The 26387-nt window shown below is 35.3% G+C and overlaps 1 protein-coding gene across 10 annotated transcripts in view; it reads right to left on the bottom strand.

Moving 5' to 3' along the window:
- Positions 1–9026: 9026 nt before the first annotated feature.
- LOC128260361 (fasciclin-2) overlaps positions 9027–26387 on the bottom strand; it is a 70708-nt gene continuing 53347 nt past the window's right edge. For 2 of the 10 annotated variants that reach the window (XM_052993307.1, XM_052993309.1), the window contains 7 exons: positions 25585–25748; positions 19492–19616; positions 17929–19422; positions 17271–17454; positions 12028–12229; positions 10144–10266; positions 9027–9244 (listed from right to left, as the gene is read on the bottom strand). In XM_052993307.1, the coding sequence (XP_052849267.1) occupies positions 9121–9244; positions 10144–10266; positions 12028–12229; positions 17271–17454; positions 17929–19422; positions 19492–19616; positions 25585–25748 (2416 nt within the window). In that variant the 3' untranslated portion in view covers positions 9027–9120. Of the gene's footprint in view, positions 9245–10143; positions 10267–10850; positions 11219–12027; positions 12230–14037; positions 14750–17270; positions 17455–17928; positions 19423–19491; positions 19617–25584; positions 25749–26387 lie in introns of those variants that run through there. The other 8 variants (XM_052993308.1, XM_052993310.1, XM_052993311.1 and 5 more) reach the window with 5 other exon arrangements.

Below are 26387 nucleotides of genomic sequence, written 5' to 3'. Positions count from 1 at the left end.
ATGGATAATATAGGTTGCCAGCTGTTCAAAATATCAACTCTTTTGACTTTGTGGTCTTATTTTGGCAAAGTTACAACAAAAAGCCCCTTCAGAAATAATTTTGTTTGAAAAAATCGCCTTAAAACCCAAAAAACACATTAAAAACTTGGTTTTTGTGTCAAAACACACAAAAACATAGCAACTCTTTTGACTTTGGGTCTTATTTTGGCAAAGTTACAACAAAAAGACTCTTCAGAAATAATTTTGTTTGAAAAATCGCCTAAAAACCCAAAAAACACATTAAAAACTTGGTTTTTGTGTCAAAACCCTGGGAAATAATGGTCAAATGTTGGAATGTCATACACCGTTGAATTCGTAATAAAATTTCCAATCGAATGGCATTCACAGTTAAAATTTTTCAGATTTTCAAATTTCTGCAAAAAATGATGATGTACCCCCTTACAAAAAAGTCAGAAATTTGGACACAACTAAATTTTTTAAAAAACGTTTTTCAAAATTCGGTTTTTTTGTCAAAACTAAATTAATTGTTTTCAATCGATCGGATATCGATAATATAGGTTGCCAGTTGTTCAAAATAGCAACTCTTTTGACTTTGGGTCTTATTTTGGCAAAGTTACAACAAAAAGACTCTTCAGAAATAATTTTGTTTGAAAAATCGCCTAAAGACCCAAAAAACTTTTTAATTACTTGTTTTTTGTGTCAAAACCCGTGGAAATAATGGTCAAATGTTGGAATGTCATACACCGTTGAATTCGTAATAAAATTTCCAATCAAATGGCATTAACAGTTAAAATTTTTTCAGATTTTCAAATTTCTGCAAAAAATTATGATGTACCCCCTTACAAAAAAGTCAGAAATTTGGACACAACTAAATTTTTCAAAAAACGTTTTTCAAAATTCGGTTTTTTTTGTCAAAACTAAATTAATTGTTTTCAATCGATCGGATATCGATAATATAGGTTGCCAGTTGTTCAAAATAGCAACTCTTTTGACTTTGGGTCTTATTTTGGCAAAGTTACAACAAAAAGACTCTTCAGAAATAATTTTGTTTGAAAAAATCGCCTAAAGACCCAAAAAACTTTTTAATTACTGGATTTTGTGTCAAAACCCGTGGAAATAATGGTCAAATGTTGGAATGTCATACACCGTTGAATTCGTAATAAAATTTCCAATCGAATGGCATTCACAGTTAAAATTTTTTCAGATTTTCAAATTTCTGCAAAAAATGATGATGTACCCCCTTACAAAAAAGTCAGAAATTTGGACATAAATAAATTTTTCAAAAAACGTTTTTCAAAATTCGGTTTTCTTGTCAAAACTAAATTAATTGTTTTCAATCGGTCAGGGATGGATAATATAGGTAGCCAGCTGTTTAAAATAGCAACTCTTTTGACTTTGGGTCTTATTTTGGCAAAGTTACAACAAAAAGCCTCTTCAGAAATAATTTTGTTTGAAAAATCGCCTAAAAACCCAAAAAACACATTAAAAACTTGGTTTTTGTGTCAAAACCCTGGGAAATAATGGTCAAATGTTGGAATGTCATACACCGTTGAATTCGTAATAAAATTTCCCATCAAATGGCATTCACAGTTAAAATTTTTTCAGATTTTTAAATTTTTGCAAAAAATGATGATGTACCCCCTTACAAAAAAGTCAGAAATTTGGACACAACTAAATTTTTCAAAAAACGTTTTTCAAAATTCGGTTTTTTGTCAAAACTAAATTAATTGTTTTCAATCGATCGGGGATCGATAATATAGGTTGCCAGCTGTTCAAAATAGCAACTCTTTTGACTTTGGGTCTTATTTTGGCAAAGTTACAACAAAAAGACTCTTCAGAAATAATTTTGTTTGAAAAATCGCCTAAAGACCCAAAAAACCCTTTAATTACTGGTTTTTGTGTCAAAACCCGTGGAAATAATGGTCAAATGTTGGAATGTCATACACCGTTGAATTCGTAATAAAATTTCCAATCAAATGGCATTCACAGTTAAAATTTTTTGCAGAAATTTGAAAATCTGAAAAAATTTTAACTGTGAATGCCATTCGATTGGAAATTTTATAACGAATTCAACGGTGTATGACATTCCAACATTTGACCATTATTTCCCAGGGTTTTGACACAAAAACCAAGTTTTTAATGTGTTTTTTGGGTTTTAAGCGATTTTTCAAACAAAATTATTTCTGAAGAGGTTTTTTGTTGTAACTTTGCCAAAATAAGACCCAAAGTCAAAAGAGTTGCTATTTTGAACAGTTGGCAACCTATATTATCCATCCCTGATCGATTGATAACAATTAATTTAGTTTTGACAAAAAAACCGAATTTTGAAAAACGTTTTTTGAAAAATTTATTTATGCCCAAATTTCTGACTTTTTTTAAGGGGGTACATCATCATTTTTTGCAGAAATTTGAAAATCTAAAAAAATTTTAACTGTGAATGCCATTCGATTGGAAATTTTATTACGAATTCAACGGTGTATGACATTCCAACATTTGACCATTATTTCCACGGGTTTTGACACAAAAACCAAGTTTTGAATGTGTTTTTTGGGTTTTTAGGCGATTTTTCAAACAAAATTATTTCTGAAGAGGTTTTTTGTTGTAACTTTGCCAAAATAAGACCCAAAGTCAAAAGAGTTGATATTTTGAACAGCTGGAAACCTATATTATCCATCCCCGATCGATTGAAAACAATTAATTTAGTTTTGACAAAAAAACCGAATTTTGAAAAACGTTTTTTGAAAAATTTATTTATGTTCAAATTTCTGACTTTTTTGTAAGGGGGTACATCATCATTTTTTGCAGAAATTTGAAAATCTGAAAAAATTTTAACTGTGAATGCCATTCGATTGGAAATTTTATAACGAATTCAACGGTGTATGACATTCCAACATTTGACCATTTCCCAGGGTTTTGACACAAAAACCAAGTTTTTAATGTGTTTTTTGGGTTTTAAGGCGATTTTTCAAACAAAATTATTTCTGAAGAGGTTTTTTGTTGTAATTGCAAAAATAAGACCCAAAGTCAAAAGAGTTGCTATTTTGAACAGTTGGCAACCTATATTATCCATCCCTGATCGATTGATAACAATTAATTTAGTTTTGACAAAAAAACCGAATTTTGAAAAACGTTTTTTGAAAAATTTATTTATGCCCAAATTTCTGACTTTTTTCATCATTTTTTGCAGAAATTTGAAAATCTGAAAAAATTTTAACTGTGAATGCCATTCGATTGGAAATTTTATTACGAATTCAACGGTGTATGACATTCCAACATTTGAACATTATTTCCCAGGGTTTTGACACAAAAACCAGTAATTAAAGGGTTTTTTGGGTCTTTAGGCGATATTTCAAACAAAATTATTTCTGAAGAGGCTTTTTGCTGTAACTTTGCCAAAATAAGTCCCAAAGTCAAAAGAGTTGCTATTTTGAACAGCTGGAAACCTATATTATCCATCCCCGATCGATTGAAAACAATTAATTTAGTTTTGACAAAAAAACCGAATTTTGAAAAACGTTTTTTGAAAAATTTATTTATGTCCAAATTTCTGACTTTTTTGTAAGGGGGTACATCATCATTTTTTGCAGAAATTTGAAAATCTGAAAAAATTTTAACTGTGAATGCCATTCGATTGGAAATTTTATTACGAATTCAACGGTGTATGACATTCCAACATTTGACCATTATTTCCCAGGGTTTTGACACAAAAACCAAGTTTTTAATGTGTTTTTTGGGTTTTTAGGCGATTTTTCAAACAAAATTATTTCTGAAGAGGTTTTTTGTTGTAACTTTGCCAAAATAAGACCCAAAGTCAAAAGAGTTGCTATTTTGAACAGTTGGCAACCTATATTATCCATCCCTGATCGATTGATAACAATTAATTTAGTTTTGACAAAAAAACCGAATTTTGAAAAACGTTTTTTGAAAAATTTATTTATGCCCAAATTTCTGACTTTTTTGTAAGGGGGTACATCATCATTTTTTGCAGAAATTTGAAAATCTGAAAAAATTTTAACTGTGAATGCCATTCGATTGGAAATTTTATAACGAATTCAACGGTGTATGACATTCCAACATTTGACCATTATTTCCCAGGGTTTTGACACAAAAACCAGTAATTAAAGGGTTTTTTGGGTCTTTAGGCGATTTTTCAAACAAAATTATTTCTGAAGAGTCTTTTTGTTGTAACTTTGCCAAAATAAGACCCAAAGTCAAAAGAGTTGCTATTTTGAACAACTGGCAACCTATATTATCCATCCCCGATCGATTGAAAACAATTAATTTAGTTTTGACAAAAAAACCGAATTTTGAAAAACGTTTTTTGAAAAATTTATTTATGTCCAAATTTCTGACTTTTTTGTAAGGGGGTACATCATCATTTTTTGCAGAAATTTGAAAGTCTGAAAAAATTTTAACTGTGAATGCCATTCGATTGGAAATTTTATTACGAATTCAACGGTGTATGACATTCCAACATTTGACCATTATTTCCCAGGGTTTTGACACAAAAATCAAGTAATTAAAGGGTTGTTTGGGTCTTTAGGCGATATTTCAAACAAAATTATTTCTGAAGAGTCTTTTTGTTGTAACTTTGCCAAAATAAGACCCAAAGTCAAAAGAGTTGGTATTTTAAACAGCTGGCAACCTATATTATCCATCCCCGATCGATTGAAAACAATTAATTTAGTTTTGACAAAAAAACCGAATTTTGAAAAACGTTTTTTGAAAAATTTATTTATGTCCAAATTTCTGACTTTTTTGTAAGGGGGTACATCATCATTTTTTGCAGAAATTTGAGAATCTGAAAAAATTTTAACTGTGAATGCCATTCGATTGGAAATTTTATTACGAATTCAACGGTGTATGACATTCCAACATTTGACCATTATTTCCCAGGGTTTTGACACAAAAACCAAGTTTTTAATGTGTTTTTTGGGTTTTTAGGCGATTTTTTCAAACAAAATTATTTCTGAAGAGGCTTTTTGTTGTAACTTTGCCAAAATAAGACCCAAAGTCAAAAGAGTTGGTATTTTAAACAGCTGGCAACCTATATTATCCATCCCCGATCGATTGAAAACAATTAATTTAGTTTTGACAAAAAAACCGAATTTTGAAAAACGTTTTTTGAAAAATTTATTTATGTCCAAATTTCTGACTTTTTTGTAAGGGGGTACATCATCATTTTTTGCAGAAATTTGAAAATCTGAAAAAATTTTAACTGTGAATGCCATTCGATTGGAAATTTTATTACGAATTCAACGGTGTATGAATTTCCAATATTTGACCATTATTTCCCAGGGTTTTGACACATAAACCAAGTAATTAAAGGGTTTTTTGGGTCTTTAGGCGATATTTCAAAAAAAATTATTTCTGAAGAATCTTTTTGTTGTAACTTTGCCAAAATAAGACCCACAGTCAAAAGAGTTGGTATTTTAAACAGCTGGCAACCTATATTATCCATCCCCGATCGATTGAAAACAATTAATTTAGTTTTGACAAAAAAACCGAATTTTGAAAAACGTTTTTTGAAAAATTTATTTATGTCCAAATTTCTGACTTTTTTGTAAGGGGGTACATCATCATTTTTTGCAGAAATTTGAAAATCTGAAAAAATTTTAACTGTGAATGCCATTCGATTGGAAATTTTATTACGAATTCAACGGTGTATGACATTCCAACATTTGACCATTATTTCCCAGGGTTTTGACACAAAAATCAAGTAATTAAAGGGTTGTTTGGGTCTTTAGGCGATATTTCAAACAAAATTATTTCTGAAGAGTCTTTTTGTTGTAACTTTGCCAAAATAAGACCCAAAGTCAAAAGAGTTGGTATTTTAAACAGCTGGCAACCTATATTATCCATCCCCGATCGATTGAAAACAATTAATTTAGTTTTGACAAAAAAACCGAATTTTGAAAAACGTTTTTTGAAAAATTTATTTATGTCCAAATTTCTGACTTTTTTGTAAGGGGGTACATCATCATTTTTTGCAGAAATTTGAGAATCTGAAAAAATTTTAACTGTGAATGCCATTCGATTGGAAATTTTATTACGAATTCAACGGTGTATGACATTCCAACATTTGACCATTATTTCCCAGGGTTTTGACACAAAAACCAAGTTTTTAATGTGTTTTTTGGGTTTTTAGGCGATTTTTCAAACAAAATTATTTCTGAAGAGGCTTTTTGTTGTAACTTTGCCAAAATAAGACCCAAAGTCAAAAGAGTTGGTATTTTAAACAGCTGGCAACCTATATTATCCATCCCCGATCGATTGAAAACAATTAATTTAGTTTTGACAAAAAAACCGAATTTTGAAAAACGTTTTTTGAAAAATTTATTTATGTCCAAATTTCTGACTTTTTTGTAAGGGGGTACATCATCATTTTTTGCAGAAATTTGAAAATCTGAAAAAATTTTAACTGTGAATGCCATTCGATTGGAAATTTTATTACGAATTCAACGGTGTATGAATTTCCAATATTTGACCATTATTTCCCAGGGTTTTGACACATAAACCAAGTAATTAAAGGGTTTTTTGGGTCTTTAGGCGATATTTCAAAAAAAATTATTTCTGAAGAATCTTTTTGTTGTAACTTTGCCAAAATAAGACCCACAGTCAAAAGAGTTGGTATTTTAAACAGCTGGCAACCTATATTATCCATCCCCGATCGATTGAAAACAATTAATTTAGTTTTGACAAAAAAACCGAATTTTGAAAAACGTTTTTTGAAAAATTTATTTATGTCCAAATTTCTGACTTTTTTGTAAGGGGGTACATCATCATTTTTTGCAGAAATTTGAAAATCTGAAAAAATTTTAACTGTGAATGCCATTCGATTGGAAATTTTATTACGAATTCAACGGTGTATGACATTCCAACATTTGACCATTATTTCCCAGGGTTTTGACACAAAAACCAAGTTTTTAATGTGTTTTTTGGGTTTTTAGGCGATTTACTGTTAAGGTAATAAAACTCGTATAAAAGTTAGCGTCCGTTCTCGTTTGTATTTATCTTACAGCTATAAACAAAATTACCTTTCTGCATCTGCATTATCCACAAACATATCCCCCAAGTGGCAAGAGAAACAATATCGTTTGGAATTATAGTACAGTAAATACGCTTTATTTTTTCCCGTTTCAGTTTCAGTGTATAATTTTCAATCAATTTTTAGTTTAGTTCATATAAAAAGCTACACTCTGCCGCCGAACGAAGATATCGAGTTCTTAGATTCGTTCGGTTTTATTTTTTTGCAAACATATTTCATATGCCGCAGGGCAGTTCCGTAAAACAATCGCATCCGAATTCTAATTCATATGCACATTAATGCAATCTAACGAGCATATGTAGATGTGTGTAGCCTCCAGTAATCTCGATTTGGGTTCGCTTTGTAGGTTATTCGACAGGGTTCTTTGTATAGTATCGTTTGTATATATATATTAAAAGGTAAAAAGCTCTGACAAGGCGCTTGACTTAACTGGCAACAGAAGCTACAAAGCTCATTGGCAACGAACAGAAAAATCGGGGATCTCTGCAAAGGATCGGGAATTTTCGAGGGTTAAATAAAAATGCGCTTTTCATGGGGATATAACATACATACATTCAGATCGGCGTGATTACATATATGTATAGTTCGCTTTTCATTTTTTTCTTTTATTTTGCATTATTTGTTTCGTGTAGAAAAAAAAACTTACGAGTAACTTTAAATACATGTACATACATATATATATTTAAGATGTATATATCCTTTAGATTAATGCGTTTTAGATCTCTTAACTACAATTTGTTTAATTTTTACATACATAAAAAAATACTTTTAACACAAACTGAGCGATTTGCAGTTGTTTGATGGAAGTGGGATGAAAGATAAGTGAGTTGTGTGTTGTTTGGCATTCTCGTAGTTATCCGTTTTTCTCTACAACTTAGCAATTAATTTGGGTTACTTTCGATTTACTCAGCATGTTTGAACTTGTGAGAGATAAACCGGAAACGATGACTTCCATATGTTTTTCAAGCATCTAAGCAGTTTGTAAATATTATCAAACTTTCAATTTCGTCAACATTAATGTACATTGAGCATTTTTCATTAAGTGCCGCCGTGGCATAAACTTTCTGGTGGTTAAGTATACGAATTAGCATCAGGAAACGAAGGATTACTGCATCAACTTTATATTCGAGTTCCTTCTCTTGTGTTTCTTCCTCTGATCTCATATATCCGTTTTAATGTCATGTTTTTGTGGAAAGAAATGCTTGCAAGTCTTTTGTTCAGCGTTTTAAGTACTACGAATTGGTGGGGGTGATGATCAGGGGGCAAACTTAATGTTTAAACTTATTTATGGCATGTTTAAGTTAGTTATACTAAAGAAATCGTTATCATTCCTTGCGGCTTACATGCATAAATCCTCCTTTTCGCTTTAACTGCTAAATAAATGTATTTTTTGTTTGTAAGGCATTAATTAATAAGATTTCTTTCTTGCATACATATATATTTACTTATGCTAGGTCCTTTCTTTATCATCTCTTTTTATTTTATTTACTCTTCCTTTTTGTTTTTGTTCATCGTTATTTGTAATTTCTTGTTTTCTTTTTGTGACTAAGGAGAAACAAAGCAAATGCAGCGATATAAAATACTTGTATAAACTAGAAAATGAAGCGACATGGACTTAATTTTTTCTCTGCTATCTTTTTTGTTTGTTTGCTTGCCGGTTTTTTATATCGAGCTTAATGTTCTATGTTTTAGATGCTTTTAAGATATCGTATGTATTTATAGTAAGACATTTAGTAAGTTTTACGCTGTGTACGAAGAAAGTAAATTAAAACCAACTTAGTGCGCCAATCGATCGATATTCAAGTGTTCTTCCCCCAGCTTTGGCTTTGGCTTGTTCGCGCTAGATCATCGTAGGTATAATATAATATAATATAATAAAATAATATTATATTATATTATATTATATTATATTATATTATATTATATTATATTATATATTATATAATATAATAAAATAATATTATATTATATTATATTATATTATATTATATTATATTATATTATTCCCTCCTCCTAATTTTGTGCACATTGCGGTTGGATTCTCGAGTTCCCTGGTTTCGGGAACAAACACCTTACACCGCTGAATTCTTGCCGATTATCTCGCCACTGCGCGAATGCACGAATCGGCCGTCGAACTCGATGGTCGAGTTTTGTTTAATGCTGCCAGTGGGCGTGCGGAGTGGCTCCTTTTCGTCTCTGCAAAGTGATATGAAAATTAGTTATTATCATTAGGTAAGGCAAATTTAAATTCCAATCTAAACTTTTATTAAAGCTGCCTGCTACGCATGCAATTCGTGCCAAGCTGCCAGGAAGCACAGCCCAAAGACACTCACCTGTTGCTACTGAATATATTATTTCAAAAGGGTATGACACTGGATAATATAATAAATAGTTTTAACTTTTTTTTCTAGCTGACTCTATATTTATTGCTTGAAAACATATTTTATGCTTTAATTTATCTTTTTTAAAGAACAAATTTCGCTTTAGATAATATATTTGGTTGAAAAATAATAAAATAATAAAATCTTATTTTAAGTTCGGGGTTTCTTTTTAAATTTTGTTAGAACTTAAATTACTTTATTAATTACTTTTAAATACATTTTTTAAGCTTAATAAGTTTAATTTTGCTAAAATACAGTTTGCAACATTAAACAGATTTCATTTGATTTTGAGTAACTTAAAATAATGCTGATTTCAAATCATACACATTTTTATTCTATTCCAAAAATGTAATGAAATTACATCACATTGTACCCGTCCTTTAAAAATTTCCAGTGTCATACACCTTTGAATACCAAAAAACCCTAACTACAGTGGCTTGGCATGCAGTGCTAGCTAATGAAGATGACCTATGAGGTATTATTTGGATAGGTGATAGGAGGAAGGAGATACAGCAGAAATACAAGACGATTTATAAAGGAGATGCAGTATGCTGAGATGCGAATGCAGAGAGCTAGTGTAACGGACAGCGGAAATGAAGAGTGGCAAAACAAAGCAAATCAAAATTAAAGGCAGGAACGGAAACGGAAATGGATACGAAAACAAAATCAAGAACAAAAACAAAAACGGACCGGAAAACAGAGAGGTGTACGTACAATGGCGATGTCATGGGCGAACCGCCCAGTTTGACGGGCGGCGGCAGTGGCAACGGCGATGGTGGTGGCTCCTTTACCAGCTGGCCACTGCAATAAGGTAGCGGAAATCGCCAACCGTAAAGACTGCTTGGTTAGATGGTTTTTGGGTTGAGATAGTGATTGTGATTGTGGTTCGGTTTTTGGATGGATTTGGTTGGATTTTGTTGGACGTGTGTGGTGATTGGAATAATACATGATGAGGTTGATTTAGTATCGAACAGAGAGTAAAACACATAGATAGCAAATGGATTTTGTTGGTATATATGGATGTGACAACAATGATGAAACAATTGTGTGTGTATATTTTGTGTGTGAGTGTTTTTTTTTTTTTGTAAATGTTACTTAAAAAATTAAGCGCTGACTAAAAAGTTCTTAACGAGGACATAACATCGGGTCTGAGGAATACGGAAAAATATTTAAAATGTTCCATATTATGTATAGGCTTTTATTCAAAAAGATAATTCTCTTTATCGGAGTCATTTTTTTCCATTAGGTTTAACTAAACATCTAACAAAATCATAAAATTCTAAAATTAAGTATAACACTTTAACTCTAAATCTCCAACTTTTTGCGAAAGCGGGCAGCAGATATCCTAATATAGAGACTTTGTATCCTTTGTATCTGCAACCCGTCTGCACTTCTAAATTTTTACATTTTTCTTTATTAAAACACACACTTATGGGTTAAAACGCAACAATCTCGTACAATTAGCCAACAAACAAAGGACATGATTTTGAAGCAAAACTGGGTGTAAACGTGTTAACGAGTGTAAATTGTTTTACTAAATTGGTGATTTGGGTTTGTGTTGTTCTGTTCTGTTTCTGGAATTACATCATATTGCACTAAAAATTTGATGGCAAACGAAAAGGCAAACGTAAAATTGTTAACAATTTGGAATTTTAATTTCGATTTGGGTCTCATTTTGGAGACTTGGCGAATCGCTCAGACGGATATCAGGGAATTGCGATTGAACAACAAGGACTTGGGCCGCGCATAAACCCAATTGTACTCGAAGTCCGGGCGCCTGTGAGTTCGGCTTTTTATCGCAAAATAGGAGCGTGTTGGGAAAAAAAACACAAGCAGAACGCAAAAAGTAAAAATGTTAAATTCGATTACGTTCTGATTTTTAGTGCAATATTCGTTTCATTTTGTCGCGTTGGGTTAAACATTTTCCAATCAATTTTAGTACACAGAAAAAAAAAAGATTAGAATGTAAGCGATAAGTTCCAGGTTAATTTGATCTTTTTAATTTATCGAAATATTCATTTATATTTCTTAAAGTCTTTTAAATAATTTATTACAGTATGACATTTTAAGAATTCATATTATATGACTGTTTTCAGAATTAGTTAATACAAGATATAAACTTGCAAAATATGGTACGGCTCAGACTTTAAAGATTGAAAATGGAGTTTGGATTCAATAAAATATTTACAATTTTGTTAGACCAAACATTCCTTAGTTGATATGATGGTTTATAACATAAAGCATATTATTGAACTCTTAGAACTTAAACAATTATATGGCTGTTTTCAAATTGAATGAATACAAAAGGATCTTGTGTTGTTTGTTTATATATTTTCGAAAAGAACAAAGTACATTTGAAAACTATAGAGTTGACCTAAAAGTTTGAAAAGAGAACTTGCATTGAATAAAATATTTAAAATTCTATATGCTATTGTCGATTGGTGAAGTGAGATCAAACATACCCTAGTTTATACTATGGTTTGTAACATGTAGAATATTATAGAATTCTTGAATTTAAATCAAATACACCTTTTCTTACAACTCTTTTTTCTGCGTAGGGCATAGAGACATGGGATAGCAAAACGATGGAGTGCTTACCTGCCCAGTTTGGCCTCGTCGTCGATCTCCGAGGGCGATCGCTTGGCCTTGCGGCACATGGTGGCCATGACGCCCATGTGGACGGTGATGCAGCAAAGCAGGTCCACCACGAACAGGAGCAGAAGGACACCGCCGAGGGCGATGCCCACGATGGCCGCCGATGAAAACACCTGTCGCTCAGCCACCTGGATGACATCGATTCCTGATTGGGTTTTTTTTTTTTTTGTATTTTTTTGCGGATCAGAGAGGGTGTGGGATGCGGGTGTGGGCGGGGAAAAACAAGTGTATTCGATTAGTAAGATGTCAATCAGATCTATATAAAGGGGGTGTTGTTAACTATACGTATTTCTAGGTGGTACGGTGCCAGCACCTGGCTCACTAGCCTAGGAAAAAAAACTTCTCCAATTAACGGATAATCTTACACACTTAAAACTCTGGTTTCTTAGTCGCTGGTTAATCGTTTAAATGTATTTTACATTTTTGTGTGTGTATTATTTTGTGGTTGAAATAAGTCGAAAGTAAGGTTAAACATAACAAAATCATAACAGTTAATAATAGTAAGAGTAGTAGCAATCATAACAACCAAAAAAAATAAATAAATAAAATAAAACAGGGAAGTATGAAATCAATTTCAAATTTCACCAATTCACATACCATGAGAAGCATTTCAAACAAAGCAACAAACTTAGCATTTTTTCCGGTTCTTTTTTGTCATACATTTTGAAAGTGGGGGGGGTTTACAAATAAAGCATGCAGCCGGGGGAAAAGTGGGACGGAAAATTGTTCGGGGGGTTTTCGCTCAGCACAGAGATAGAGAGAATGTGGGCGGTGAGAAAGAGAGAAAAAAAGCGGTTCGTTGAAGTGTTTTAGTTTTTTACAAATTCCAAAATACATAAAAGGCCAGTATGCAAGCAGTGTAAAGCAGTTGAACTTAGGAGTACAATTGTTTTTACATTACATTATGTGTGCGGAAGTGGGGATTATATAGAAGGTACGGGAATTCGTTTGCCTAGTGTGCTTTGCTTCAGTTTTGGAAACTATACAACATAATCAACAATTAACAATCAACAATAAAGGTTTGTTATTAACACAGATTTCTGTCGTTTTGGGGGATACAATTTTGTTTGTTGGTTATATTTATTATTGCTTGGATGTTAGTGTCTTCGCTTGGTTCGTGTGCAGTGCAAAAAAACTGGCTATAAAACATAAATATATAGGCTTTGAACAGATCCTTTTTGTTACCTGGAGACATCCAAAATGCTGGTGGCAACCCTGTCCCAAGTCACACACGCACGCACTGCTTTATGTTAAAGTTTTGTCTTTATTACCCAAAATGAACTGCTTAAGTGGTAGGCTTTCTTTTCGTTTACTTTTACCAATTTCGTTATTGTTTTCATTTGCTTACAACATTCAATGACATTGTGTTTAAGTGTGATTTGTGAGAACAGTGAAAGTTCCTACTGCTTGCCCAAGGGCTTAAAAAAAACACTTTCCCTATCTCAGCAACGTTAGGCGGGCTGCATTATTCACTAACTATATGTGTATACGTATGTATAACTAGATATTGTAAAGGTATAAATTTTTTTTTTTGGATTTACGATATATATTTGGCTAGAAAAATCGATGTCACTTGCTAAAAAAACGTGTATACAGGAATATCGGTTCGTCTAGATCAAGTTGCATTGGCTTTCTAAACTATTACTATCAACGAAACGGTAAAAACACTCGTGTGTGGAAAATTCGTAATCGCACCGCTTTAACTTAGTTAGAGTTACTTATTGTCCCCTCTTAAAGTTTACGCACTCAAAACAAAACTGAGACTCGGCTAAAACTGTCTGCAACTGCCTTTTTAAACAGTGTTGGAAGAAGCTTTTTGGCTAACTTTAGGTGTTAAAAGGTATAGAGTGTAAATGTAATTGTAATTTTGGTAACTTGTACTCGTATGCACTTGATATTTCTTTTGCTTCTTATTCTTCTTGTAGAATTTTGCTAAAACGTTTCATATATAAATTTTGTTTACTTAGTGATTTTATTTATTTTTTTTGTGTCGCTTGGCAGTGTTGTAAAAGTCACATTGAACTAAGCGGAACGGGTGTACGGAATCGAAATGTGTTATATAAATGCTCTCGCTATACACATACAACTAAATAACAACTTAACATTGGCTTAGTGTTTAAACAAGGTATCTAGCGGTTAGACATAGGATACAGGTTACATGTAAGTACAATTTATCAGTTGTGTAAGCAATTGTTTCGGTTTTGGCATTCCGTTTTCGTCTTTTTTTTTTAGCTATGTATTAAAGATTTTTTTTCTTTTTGTACAGTTAATGGAATCGTGACCCGCCCTAAGTGGTAAGTTTATTAATCATATTCTCTACTTGAGCACATATAACGTAATAACGTCCGCTTCTTCATGCTAGTTAGTGTATGCTTTATTGTATTACTCTTTTTTTGTTTTCTTTCATTTAGTTTTTCTTATTATTTACACATTGACACACCAAACAGAAACTAGAGAAAGGAAAACCCATTATAACGGCCAGCGGAAGGATCCTCCAAGCACTGCTTGTTGATGGGTGGAAGCAGGAGAAGCGTATCAGCAGCTGTGGTCGTTTAAGCAGTGCGCGTCGTCGGCAGCAATATCAGCAGCATTGTCGGCAGGGCAGTGCTTAGGGCAAGCAGTTGAACCAGGGATACAGCGCCACTCCGCGAGGGATGGGGATTATCTGTTGGTTTTTTTGGATTGTTTGCCGATTTTTTTTTTGGTTTTTGAATGCATTTTAGCATTTGTACAGTTCGATTTTAATTGATTTTAGTAGTAGGAGTTGTTGTTGTTGTGGTTTTTAGCACACACACCATAAAAGAGAGAAAAAAAGGAAGAAAAAGTGGTAGAAGAAAAAGGAAGAAAAGGAAACACACAAAAGAACATTTCGTTGTTGTTGGTTGGTCTTGATTTTAAGATTTCTTTGTCTTTTTGGTTTTGGTTACTGAGAAGACGACGACGTTGGATCAAACACAATGTGAATGTGTGAGTTAGTTGTTGGTTAGTTTGTTTTGTTTGTTTTTGCTTGGCTCGGTTTCGAGTTTGTGTTTGTGTTTGCTCTTAAGTGTTTCCCTAACAAAAGGGCCACGAATGTGTTTGTTAGTTAAGTTGTGTTGCGGTTATTGTTGATAAGGATAATAGCTATGACTAAATGCCTAAATAGATGCACACACTAAGACCACTGGTTAGCCAAAAAGATCAAGGCTAAGGTTAAAGTTGAGGTTAGGTTTAAAATTGAGGATAGTCTGGGCAAAAGCGTCAAGGATGGGTATTTATCGGGAATAACGGTACACACAGAGAGAAAAAGACAGAGGGTGACAGCACACACAAACACAAAGGCTTTTTACTTACACAAAAACACAATCAAACGGACTACGCACAACAAATATACTTAGAATTAGCTAAAATAAGGACAAAAATTCGAGGAACAGAGACAACACAGCGAGAGCGAAAGTGAGGACGACAGTGTGAGTGGGAGTGAGCGAAAGAGATAGAGAGCGAGAGAGAAAGAGATAGAGACAACGCAGGCATAACTGATAATAAAAGAGTACGACAGCAGTTGCAGTAAATTACAGTTTGTTTCATTGGTTTTCTTTAAATGTTTTATTTGGGAAACGTTTTCTTTTTTTATTGCTTATAATTCAAAAATGTAACTAAAGAAATAGTCGCAGTGTACACACAAAATCAAATTAATTCAAAAAATAATCGATGTGATAAAAAATAATAATGAATGAAGAACTTTAGTAATCTAATTTTAAACAGAAAAGATTTTCATCGTGTTTATTTTTCATTTTCATTACATACTAGATTTACATTTAACAGTGTTTTTTCGTTTCGTTATACGTATTAAGAATATTACAATCGAAAACTGTGATGAATGCACACACAAAAATATAAAATTATAAAATTCGAGTAATTCTTCTCTTTCATTTTGTGTCACAAAATATGTAAGGTTTAGTGTGGTGTTTGGTAATTATAATTAAGTAAATGCTTAAGAATGGTAGTAAAAAAAAAAAGAACGTAAAGTAAGCTAAAATTGATTTCGGGACGCACGAATCTCTCACATTTTGATATATATCGTACAACGGCTGACTGACGAGAGTGTGGTGAATTTTGCATTTCAATGCGAAAAGTTAATGAATTTTTATTTCAAATGGACGACAACACGATCTCGAGTGAATTGTAATGCTTAGTCAAATGCGTTGCAATACTTTTGCAATTTTCTTTTTTGGGACTTTGTGGTTGGTGTTTTGTGTGAACATATTGATTGGAATGTATACATAATATTGAAAGGTTATGTCAATGAAAGAAATTTATGGTTAGAATGCTCTAGACGATTCAGAACGTACAAAAACATGCAAAACACAAAATTGTTCAAAACATAAGACAATGAATCAAGTCATAACTTTGAGCAAATTATTTTTAAGTCGGGGGAAATTTGGATTTGGGTGTTAGGTTTAAGGAGGTATATTACTGGGTGGGCGGTTTACACTGCGTGTAAACAATAAACAAAAGTTGAAACGCAATTGAAATAAACACTACAAAAAATGTATGCAAACTTTATCGATTATATCTGGGATATATGTATCATATTCATATATATATATATATATATATAGAGCAGTAAAAATTATGTCTTTATCTAGATATCATGTAGATGGATGTCTGTGTGTGAGTGGATATATATATATACATATATATTTATATATAAATATATATTTATATATAAAGATTTTTCATTTTTTATATTTTTCAATTTTTTTAGCTGGGATCTTGTAGACTCGATACGATTCGATATTTTTCGGGTAACTCAATTCGAACGTTCGAAAAGCCAGAAACTGTGAGCATGTGATAATTTCTTCGTTCACATTTTTTTTCAAAATATTACACGATTACGTGGACGCAGACTTATGGAGCCCACTGTTATCTGACCAATCGATCGATCGTTTTGATTTTTGATTTGATTTTTTTTTTTTTTGTTTAGACTAATGTTGAGGCTAGGACACTAAGTAATGTTATGCTTATTGTGGTGGCCAGCGAAATGATTGTTGTTGTTGCTGTTGTTATCGATGTGATTGTTGTTGTCGATGTGGCTGTTGTTGTTGTTGTTGTGAACAGTCGTTTGTGTAGCGCACCGACACCGGAATTGAATCCGGCCGAATAGAGTAACGTGCCGAGATTGTTATTAGCAGAATCGAACTCACCTCGTGTCGTCTTCATGATAATGGATGCAGGCGATGAGTAGCCGATGGCATTGTGCGCCTTCAGCTCGATGCGATAATAGGTGTTGCCCATCAGTTGGGTCATCTCGAAGGAAGTGGTCTCGACCACCTCAACACTGTTGCAAGAATTCTCCAATTCCGTCCATGTGCCGCTGATCTTGACGCCCTGCCAAATGATTGGTGTAAATTAGTTGCGGAAGAGTACAAAATGTTTCTGAGAAAATTAGGAATGAGGAAGACCACATTCAAATATTTTGATTGGTTTTCTAAATTTTTCTGAAAGCATAGTTTTCCTATTTCCTTTAGTCAGTTCTTTGCTTTTTAGGAAGTTAAATATCTATTTTCTTTAAATTTGTATTTTTTTTGAGATTTGTTTTGTTGGGACCCTTTCTCAAAGCATTAAAATTCACAATTTGACTTCCAATTACTATTTAAGCAGTTTAAAAAAGAATTTCTATATTATTCGTTAACGTTTTATTTAAAATACTTAATTTTTGCCAGCAATAATATGGTTTTAAAATTTCTAGAAACTTGATTTTTTTAAGAACTAGGGATAAATGAGTACTTATAGCCATTATTAAACATGATATTTTTAAGCACAACTTTAAAGGATCTCTTTGGCATGGAACTTCCCACTTACCGGGCAGTATTTGATCTGGTACTTGTCGATGGGCTCTCCATTGTCGGCGGGCACGCCCCAGCGTAGCTCGAAGTGATCGGAGTAGGGTGAGACCACCACCGGCTCCTCCTTGTCGTGCTGGACGGGATTGTGCAGTGGCTTCGGTTCCTCGGGAGCCGATCGACGCGGCGTGGACTGCTGCTGATTGACGCCCCAATTGCCCAAGCCCACCTGATTGCGGGCGGCAAAGCGGAAACTGTACTCCGTCTGTGGTCGCAATCCCTCGACGATGTAGGGCGAGTCCGGTGACCAACTGCGATTGTAGGCCGACGACCAGTCCGGATTCAAGGCCTCCTTGTATTGCACACTGAAGGCCAGAATGGGCAGGCCCAATTCGGTTGGCGGTCCGCGAATGTCGAAGGTCATTGTGGTGGCAGTCAACTGACTGGGCTTCGCTTCCGATACAAAATCGGGCACTCGGGCCTCCTTTAGCTGCATATCATGCTCGGCGGATCCATGGATATTGGTGGCAATGCACTTGTAACCGGAGTAGTACTGCCTGGTGACCGGATGTACAATCAAATCGCTACGCGGTCCAGTGCCCACAATCTTCAGATTGGTGTCGTACAGATCCTTGATCTTGCGACCATTCCAGTGCCATTCGATGGTGGCATTCGGTATGCCCATGGCCAGGCAGCTGAGATTCGCCTTGCGCTGTTCCCACGAGAAAACTGGCGGCAGATCCTTCATGTGGCTAAAGTCGGGGGCAAACTCCACCGTGATGTGTCCGGTCTTGAAGGCATTGTCACCCGTATTCCTTGCAATGCACTGGTATAGGCCATCGTCGGATCGCTCGGCATTGGCGATGCGCAGGGTGCCGGCACTCTCGCCATGCTCCTCGTCGAAATTGCGCTCCAAGGTGATGCGAGGATCGTCCTCCTGGCGGCCATTCGTGAAATCCACATCGGTTCCCCAGCGACGGAAGGTGATCTCGGGTGCAGGACGTCCCCTGGCGCGGCACGTGATGGCAATCTCTTTTGTCCTCGAGCCAGTCACATTGTACAGCTCATAGATCTGCGGACGCACCAGGACATTCAGCTTGGTCTTCTGATCGACAACACCCGCCTTGTTTTTGGCCAGACAAGTGTAGGTGCCGTAGTCGTCCTGGCTGACAGAGCTAATGGTGACGAGGCCCGTTTGGGGATTCACCTGGAAGCGATCAGCGGTGGCCACATTCAATTGGGTGGCATCGCGAATCCAACTGATCTCCGGCACTGGTTTGCCCGTCGCCGTGCAGTTGGCGGCAAAGGGTTTGCCCTCGATGGCCTCCAGACTGGCGGGCAGCGACACGATCACCGGCTGAATGAAGACCTCCACGCGAATGTTGCGCTCCAGCAGTTCTCCGGTCTCGATTACGGCCGCACGGCAGGTGTAGATGCCCTCGTCACTCTCCTGTACATTGCGAATGAGCAGGCCGTTCGTTTGCACCACATACTTCTCGTTGGTGGTGCGAATCTATGGGTGGTTTAGGCAAGTTAGTGGCTAGTGGATTGCCAAACAAAAGGGGTTGCTAGATATAATTACCGGGTCGCCGTTGCGCAGCCAGTCGATGGTCGGATTGGGATCGGCCTTCACTTCACACATCACCACATAGTCCTGGCCCAAAGTGGGATACTGATTCTCGGGGGCATTTGTCCAGGTAATGGCCACTGCAGAAAGGACAAGGAAAATATATTATATGTTATTTGGGTTTTGCAAAAATACAGTATTTCTCGTTGTCTTACAATTTTAATAAGAAATTAAAACTTTAAGAAATATTTATATCTATCTGTATTCATTCTTAGAATCTAAATAAATTTTAAATAGCCATTAATATTTACCTAACACCCATTAATTATATTAATGGGTAGAAACCTTGTTTGGTTCTTTTTTTCTTTGCAAAGTACAAATCTTTGCTGTTATTCTGTGGACAGTGAGATGATTTCCAGCTGCCCAAGGATAAGGGTCCTAAAGACCTTCGACAAACAAATTCCTGGGCTAGGTGTGCACAAATTGTTTGATTTTGCTTCGCCTTCATTTACACAGCACACAGACAGAGGCAGGGGGACAAAAAAAAACAAACAGAAAAAAAAAAAATAAACGCAGAAGGCCATGGAAAAATGCAAGTCAAGCAGCTAAGGACACTAGTTTTCTGGTCATGTTGACAATCCAAGCGAAGCTGTACGTGGCGTATACGTAATATAATTTTAAACAAACTGTCGGGCACATAAAAGCAATTCAAGCACATCAAGCGCAAAGTCCAAGACATACTCCCGCCTCAACTCCCGCCCCCTTTTCACCAACTTTAAAGGGTCACTAACGAGCTGGAAAGGGGGGGGGGGGGGGGGGGATTGGGGGGTAAGGTCAGATGGACGCCACTGCCCTGGCTGCCAATAAATCTCCACTGCCGAGATGACTTGGAAATTGAAAATGGGCAACAAAAAAATTCCTAATTCAAATAGCAGAGTGAAGAGTGTTAACAACATCAACAACAACAACAACCAGACGGAGATAAACAGGGGTGTACCAATTGTAAAGAACTATAGTAGGTGTTTGCAAATCAAAGCTCACATCCGAAATAAAAGTCAAGGCGTGAAGCGGAAGAGTTGTTTAAATCTAGAAAATAACCAAAAGGCCTCAAAGCAAAAAGTGAATTTCCAATGGTAATTTATAGATACAGTTGTGTTTAAAAAGGAAAAAAAAAAACGAAGTGAAAGGATAAAAGTGTTGGCAGCCTTAAAAAAGAATTGTTAACTGAATTCTTAATAAATGTATATATATTTGCTGCACAATACAGAAAGTTTTTTCATAAAATATTGACGTTAAACTTTACACTTTACGCTTACTAGATAGTTTTGTCATCAGGCTTGACAATAAAAATAAATATATTTTTCTTATTTATGGTCGTTTTATCTTTGAACATTTTACATTTATTATTTATTAAAACAAACATAGATCATATTGAATTTCTATTTTGCTAGACATAAAGATAAATCCTCTCTTATGGTGAATTCCAAATACCATGCCAATCGGAACACAAAATCCACCTGTCTGTTGATTTGTTTTTATATATTTTATGCTCTCAACTCTGCCAATGTAAATGTGGCTTAGGTTTTGCGCCTTTTCCAGTTTGTCAACGCCTTTCAGGTGTTAATGGATCCCACAAGCGCCTTAAATATGGCATCATATTTTGCAATTGAAAAGGCAATGTTCGCCAAAAAGCTGTTACCCATCGTTGGCAGCCTTTCGGCTTTCAATTCCATCATGTGTGTGTGTGTGTGTGTGTGTGTGTGTGTTGTGTGTGGCTCAAATATTTACAGTTTATTTAAAAATCAGTGTAATAACAAGCCATCTCTGTCTGTCGGCCAGCTGTCAAGCTTTCACATATATGGTATATATAGGTAGGTGGTAAATATATGGAATGTCCGGCGAATTCGGTTTTTGGCTAGAGCCAAAGCCAAAGCCAAAGCCAAAATAACGGAAAGTTGTGTTAAAAACATTTTCTATTTGCAGTTTTATATTGGCAGTGCCTAGGTCTGGATGGTCTGGAAATCCTGAATCCTCCTTCTTCGCCCTGCCATCCTTTTTTGTCCTTTGCTACTACTATTATTTTTTTTTTTTGCGCACCCACACAACATATAAAATAAATAAAAACTTGCTGCTCCTGTCATTTCGCCTGCTTTTGCCCAGGATTTTGTGCCAGGATATTCCCTGCTCTTTTCAGTTTGCTTGCATTGTCGTAGCGTGTGAGATTTTGTTGTTCAAACACTTTTTGCTAGCTGCGTTCGTTTCTGACGTCTGATGGGCAGGCAGCCCAGCCCAGCACAGCACACATAGATATACTATATATATATATATATATATGGTTTATGCCCACCCAAACTCCACAGAACGGAGAGGAAAAAAGATGAACTAGTTTACGATTTCATTATTAGTTTGAACAAGGACAAGCCGGAGTCCTGGAGTCCAGGAGCCAGGATCCGGAGTTTTCTTTGCCGAAGCACCGAACATGACTCACAACTTATTGAAAAAGTTGCTGCAACAACTTATTAAAAAAAAAAAAAATGAACAAAATAATGGGTAACGAAAGAGGGAACTGTGGAGGGGAAACTGCAATTTGATTTGGGGGCCTGGAACGGCAATGGGTTCAAATTACCGCCGACCGGGTCGAATCCGGTCCAAGTAAGTGATAATAAATTCGAACAGATTGTTGCAATTGAATAGATTAAATAGAGGGAATTTTGTGTAACCTTTGCAATTTCCATACTTCAATTTTAAATGACTAGTAAACAGATTATACCGCTGACTTTAAAGTTAATTTTGGAATTGAATTTATTATTTAGCAGATTGAAAGTCAAGTTTGAGCTTCAAGCAACGTTAAACAGACATTGAAATAGTCATTTATTAAATGTATGCAATGCAATAATTGAAAAAAGTCGTAATTGACAAGTTAAGCCCAAGAGGTGGATACACAAATCTCAATTAATATAAATGCTAATTGATATGCATTAGAGCTGAAAAGTGTGCTATAATTCCTTGTTTATTTTCCGACTGTGCGGGCAGTAAAACGAGTAGTTTTGTTTAAGAAAATGCACAAGTTACAGACAAAATGCACAATGTTTGCAGTCCCCGAAAAAGCGGAACTATCTAATTGGGCAGCCAAGCCAGATAAATCGATGTACTTACATATATAAAGTATTTATCAAGTGCAAACTCTCTCTAATGCCTCCAATCAACATTATTAGTGGCAATTACATGGCCAACAATGCAAAGGATGTCGGCTATTATCGGTTAGCAGATTAAGACGTATTTGTCTATCTACATATATGTAATTTATATATGTACGAATAAATAAATTGAAATAATGCACTACCTTTATTCTTTGGTCTAATACGCTTTAATATCTTTAATTGCCAGTTGCAAGTAACGAATTGCACAAGATAGCTTAAAGCGCTTTGCAAAACGGAAGTAGATTCTATTCTGCAGTTACTTGCAATGTATTTTGTGCGTCTGTTGCTGCTGTTGCTTTCTGACGGAAGTTTGTTTTGAGCATATGCATTTATTAAAAGCATAAATATTGAAATATTAAGCTGTGACTGACACAAACAACGGTATGTAAATATTTCATACCCACCACCTCCACATTTCGAGATCCCGCTCATGTTTACGTTGTTTTCCTACACTGTAATTGTAGCATGTTTAATTAATACTTAAAGGGTCACATTTTAAAGAGATAAATGTATCAATATATCATGTGCTAAATTTAAAAGAAAAAATCCTATAGGCTTTAATAAACCACTTTAGAAATAGCGGTATTTAAACTAAAATTATTTATGTTAATGGAAATTAAAATAAAGTACATATTTTAAGATTCTAATAAATTGAATTTGGATAAAAAAAGTTATACGTGTTATGGTAAATCGTAGACTTTTACTAAATTTTTCTCTCAATGTAGGAAAAGTAAATCTCCGTCGCAGTGTGTCTGCTTATTTGCTTAACTAAATGCAACTTGTGAGTTGTCAACACAATGCTAGTTACTTCTATAACACCCTCCCCTTTGCTCCTCCACATCCTAGCCACATCCTTCGCCAAAATCCTTGAGTTGCTCCTTGTTGGTGTTGATAACTAACTGGTGTTGGGCTTTGTATTTGAATGCTGGTCAACCTGGTCACTAACGCTCTATAGCTCGAGAGAACATTCCGACCGCAGGTTTGGAGAGCTCTGAAGGTTAATTGTATGTTTAGGCATTTGCCAACACTCACTCACGCTGAGCAACACTGATGTTCTGGCACTTTGGCAACACTGATTGTGTAGGAAAACGAGAAGCTTGCACCAGTCATTCCAAGTCAAACAGTTAACCTGACATTGGTTCGAGATTGGAGTGCAGCTAGTACTCTACGTATTGCTTCCATACACAATACATACTACTCCTTCAGTTCTTGGTGCCCATATCACCGGGCACAAATTGTTGACCGGCAAAATATTTGATTTCATTCCCAACGTACCGGCCTGGACGGGCTCTCAATACAGTTTACTCACTCTAAATCGGAATGAAAGGACGTCACTGCATGGTGAGAAACAACGAGGGGGTCAATAATGCTACACTAAAATTTTCAACGGCTTAAAGTTCACCACAAAAGGAACGAAGATTAAATATCTAAAAACGTTAAGCATCAAAAGCTGAATATTAATTAGTCAACAAGTAAGTAATCACTGAATGCAAATTGAATCTTAATTAAACCTGCCAAGTATATTTCCCGTGTAGTTCAGTACTATACCTATAACAGTCCAGAATTTCTCACATATCACGAGCACGAGTATTGTTGGCACACTATTTCTTTACCTTTACCAGCAACTCCCCTTTCCTCACTTGCAGCCCCGAATCTGTTAGAACATCAGGCGAAAGTAGATAGGGACAGTAGTAGTGGGTAGGTTCCAGTTGTTAGCGCCCAGTGGTTTTTGCTCTATGTGTGCAATGAGTACGAACTTTAAATTGCTTAGAAAAATCAATCTCGTAAAAGTTTTGAGCTGCAGCGTCACTTATGTGCACTCGACTACAGAAATGGGTTGCACAAAAAAAAAAAAAAAAAAAAAATAGAAAGGGGAATGGAGCCTTGGTACAGAGTCAACGAGCCAGCAAAATGTGTGCAGGTGAGTGTTTTTTTTTTTAGCTGCTTATTGGAGAACGTGTTCAGCTTGGTATTGTTGCTATTTTATTTGTTTTTGTTTTTTATTTTTGGAGAGATGAAAGTGGGAGCAGTGGGTCAGATCCTCAGCGATTGCCTTGCATTGGAGCGCCCGTTTTGTTTTAGATTCGCTTACAATGCTGCGCATGTAATGAAATCCCGACAACTGTAATTTCTTACTGCCGTAACTTTGGACCGAACCGGACCGGACCAGACCGGACTGGACACTCCGGCACTTTAGAACTCGAGCAATGTGCAGGGGACACAAATTGCTAGCAAGATAAATGAATCATGCAGCAGAGGAATCACGTCGAGCTATTCCGCTTTCAAATGGCGATTACTCACAGCATCTCGGACGTCGAGGGGGAGTTGAGATGGTCCCTAATCGATGGCGACAACAAGTCAAGCATGCTCTCAGACATGTAATGACAAATTTCGGCAGCCCGAACACAACTGTACTTGAACAAAGGGAAAGCAGCCAGGTCAGCCACTAAAAATTGGTCATTTATTTGTATCTGATCACTGATAATTTTTAATTTAAAGAAACTTAAACGAACAGTAACTTATAATTAATAAAGTGCAAAAAAATAAAACACTTTTAATAATATTTTTACTACAAGGTTGTAGGCACATCATTTATTTTCCTGCCCCGAATTATTAATTTTGCTTTTTATGCCAAGCAAAAGCAATAATAATAATAATGATTATAATCATTGTCGGCAGCGCAAACATTTTAAAATTATACAAGAATAAACATAACGGATATTTGTAAACTTTTTCTCTATTCACGAAGCCGTTGAAAAAGATGCAAATGAGCCAATAAATTTAAAGTGTATATCCATTATATGCCAGAAAGGGCAGAATAAGTGATTAAATAAATTCGAGAACCCCCCGAAAAACATTTTGTGGCTCCGGCACTGGAATGTTATTACATACAGAAGCAGGGACTTACCGTAAGTTTTAATTGTGACGCCCTTCTCGAGGATCTCGGTATTTGCATAGGAGGCGGTGCAGTAGTATCTGCCGCCCATTTCCACCGACAGCGAGGTAATCATCAGGGCCAAACTTTCGCCGGGCAGCGTTTCCGTGTACATCGGCGGTATGTTGCGTCCAATCCTTTTTTGGTCGGAAAATCGTGGAAAATTTCCGAAACAGTGGGGGCGGGGGGCGGAAAGAGGGTGTAATGAAAGCGGGTTGCATGTGTATTAGTTACGGAATAATATGCATTTCAATTGTACGATTACGAGTATAAGAAGAGTAGAGGGGTGTCAGTAGTATGTACTCCGTATAGTTATTATTATTATTATTATTATTTTATTATTATTTTTATGTTTATGCTTAAAAGAATTGCTGTTGCTGTTAGTACAATTTCTCTGCTGCCCTGCTTATTTGCATGCCCTACCAAAAAGTGTTACGCATTTTTTCTCATGGCTTTTTCGCTTACAAATATATATTTCGTTCGCATTTCCAACAAATTTGCCACGGCAACTTGAATGGCAAATGTGCAAATACCTTTGGCCTTTTCACGGCTGGAAAATGCGATAAGAGCCATCATGTTTTTCGGCCAAATAAAGGGAAAATTTTCTTTGACTGTCAAAAGTTAAATGGGAAATATTCGTTACTTTGTGTGTAATAGATTCATTGAATATTCGCTAGTATTTTAGCACAAATAAACCAGTAAACCTTTTTATCGTTTTTGCAATAAATTTCTAGAGATTAAGACAGCTTAAAAATTTCGTAAGAATGGTATTTTGG

Source organism: Drosophila gunungcola (genome assembly GCF_025200985.1).
Source record: "Drosophila gunungcola strain Sukarami chromosome X unlocalized genomic scaffold, Dgunungcola_SK_2 000021F, whole genome shotgun sequence".
NCBI classification, from domain to species: Eukaryota; Metazoa; Arthropoda; class Insecta; order Diptera; family Drosophilidae; genus Drosophila; species Drosophila gunungcola.
This window is presented reverse-complemented; position numbering and strand designations above follow the sequence as displayed.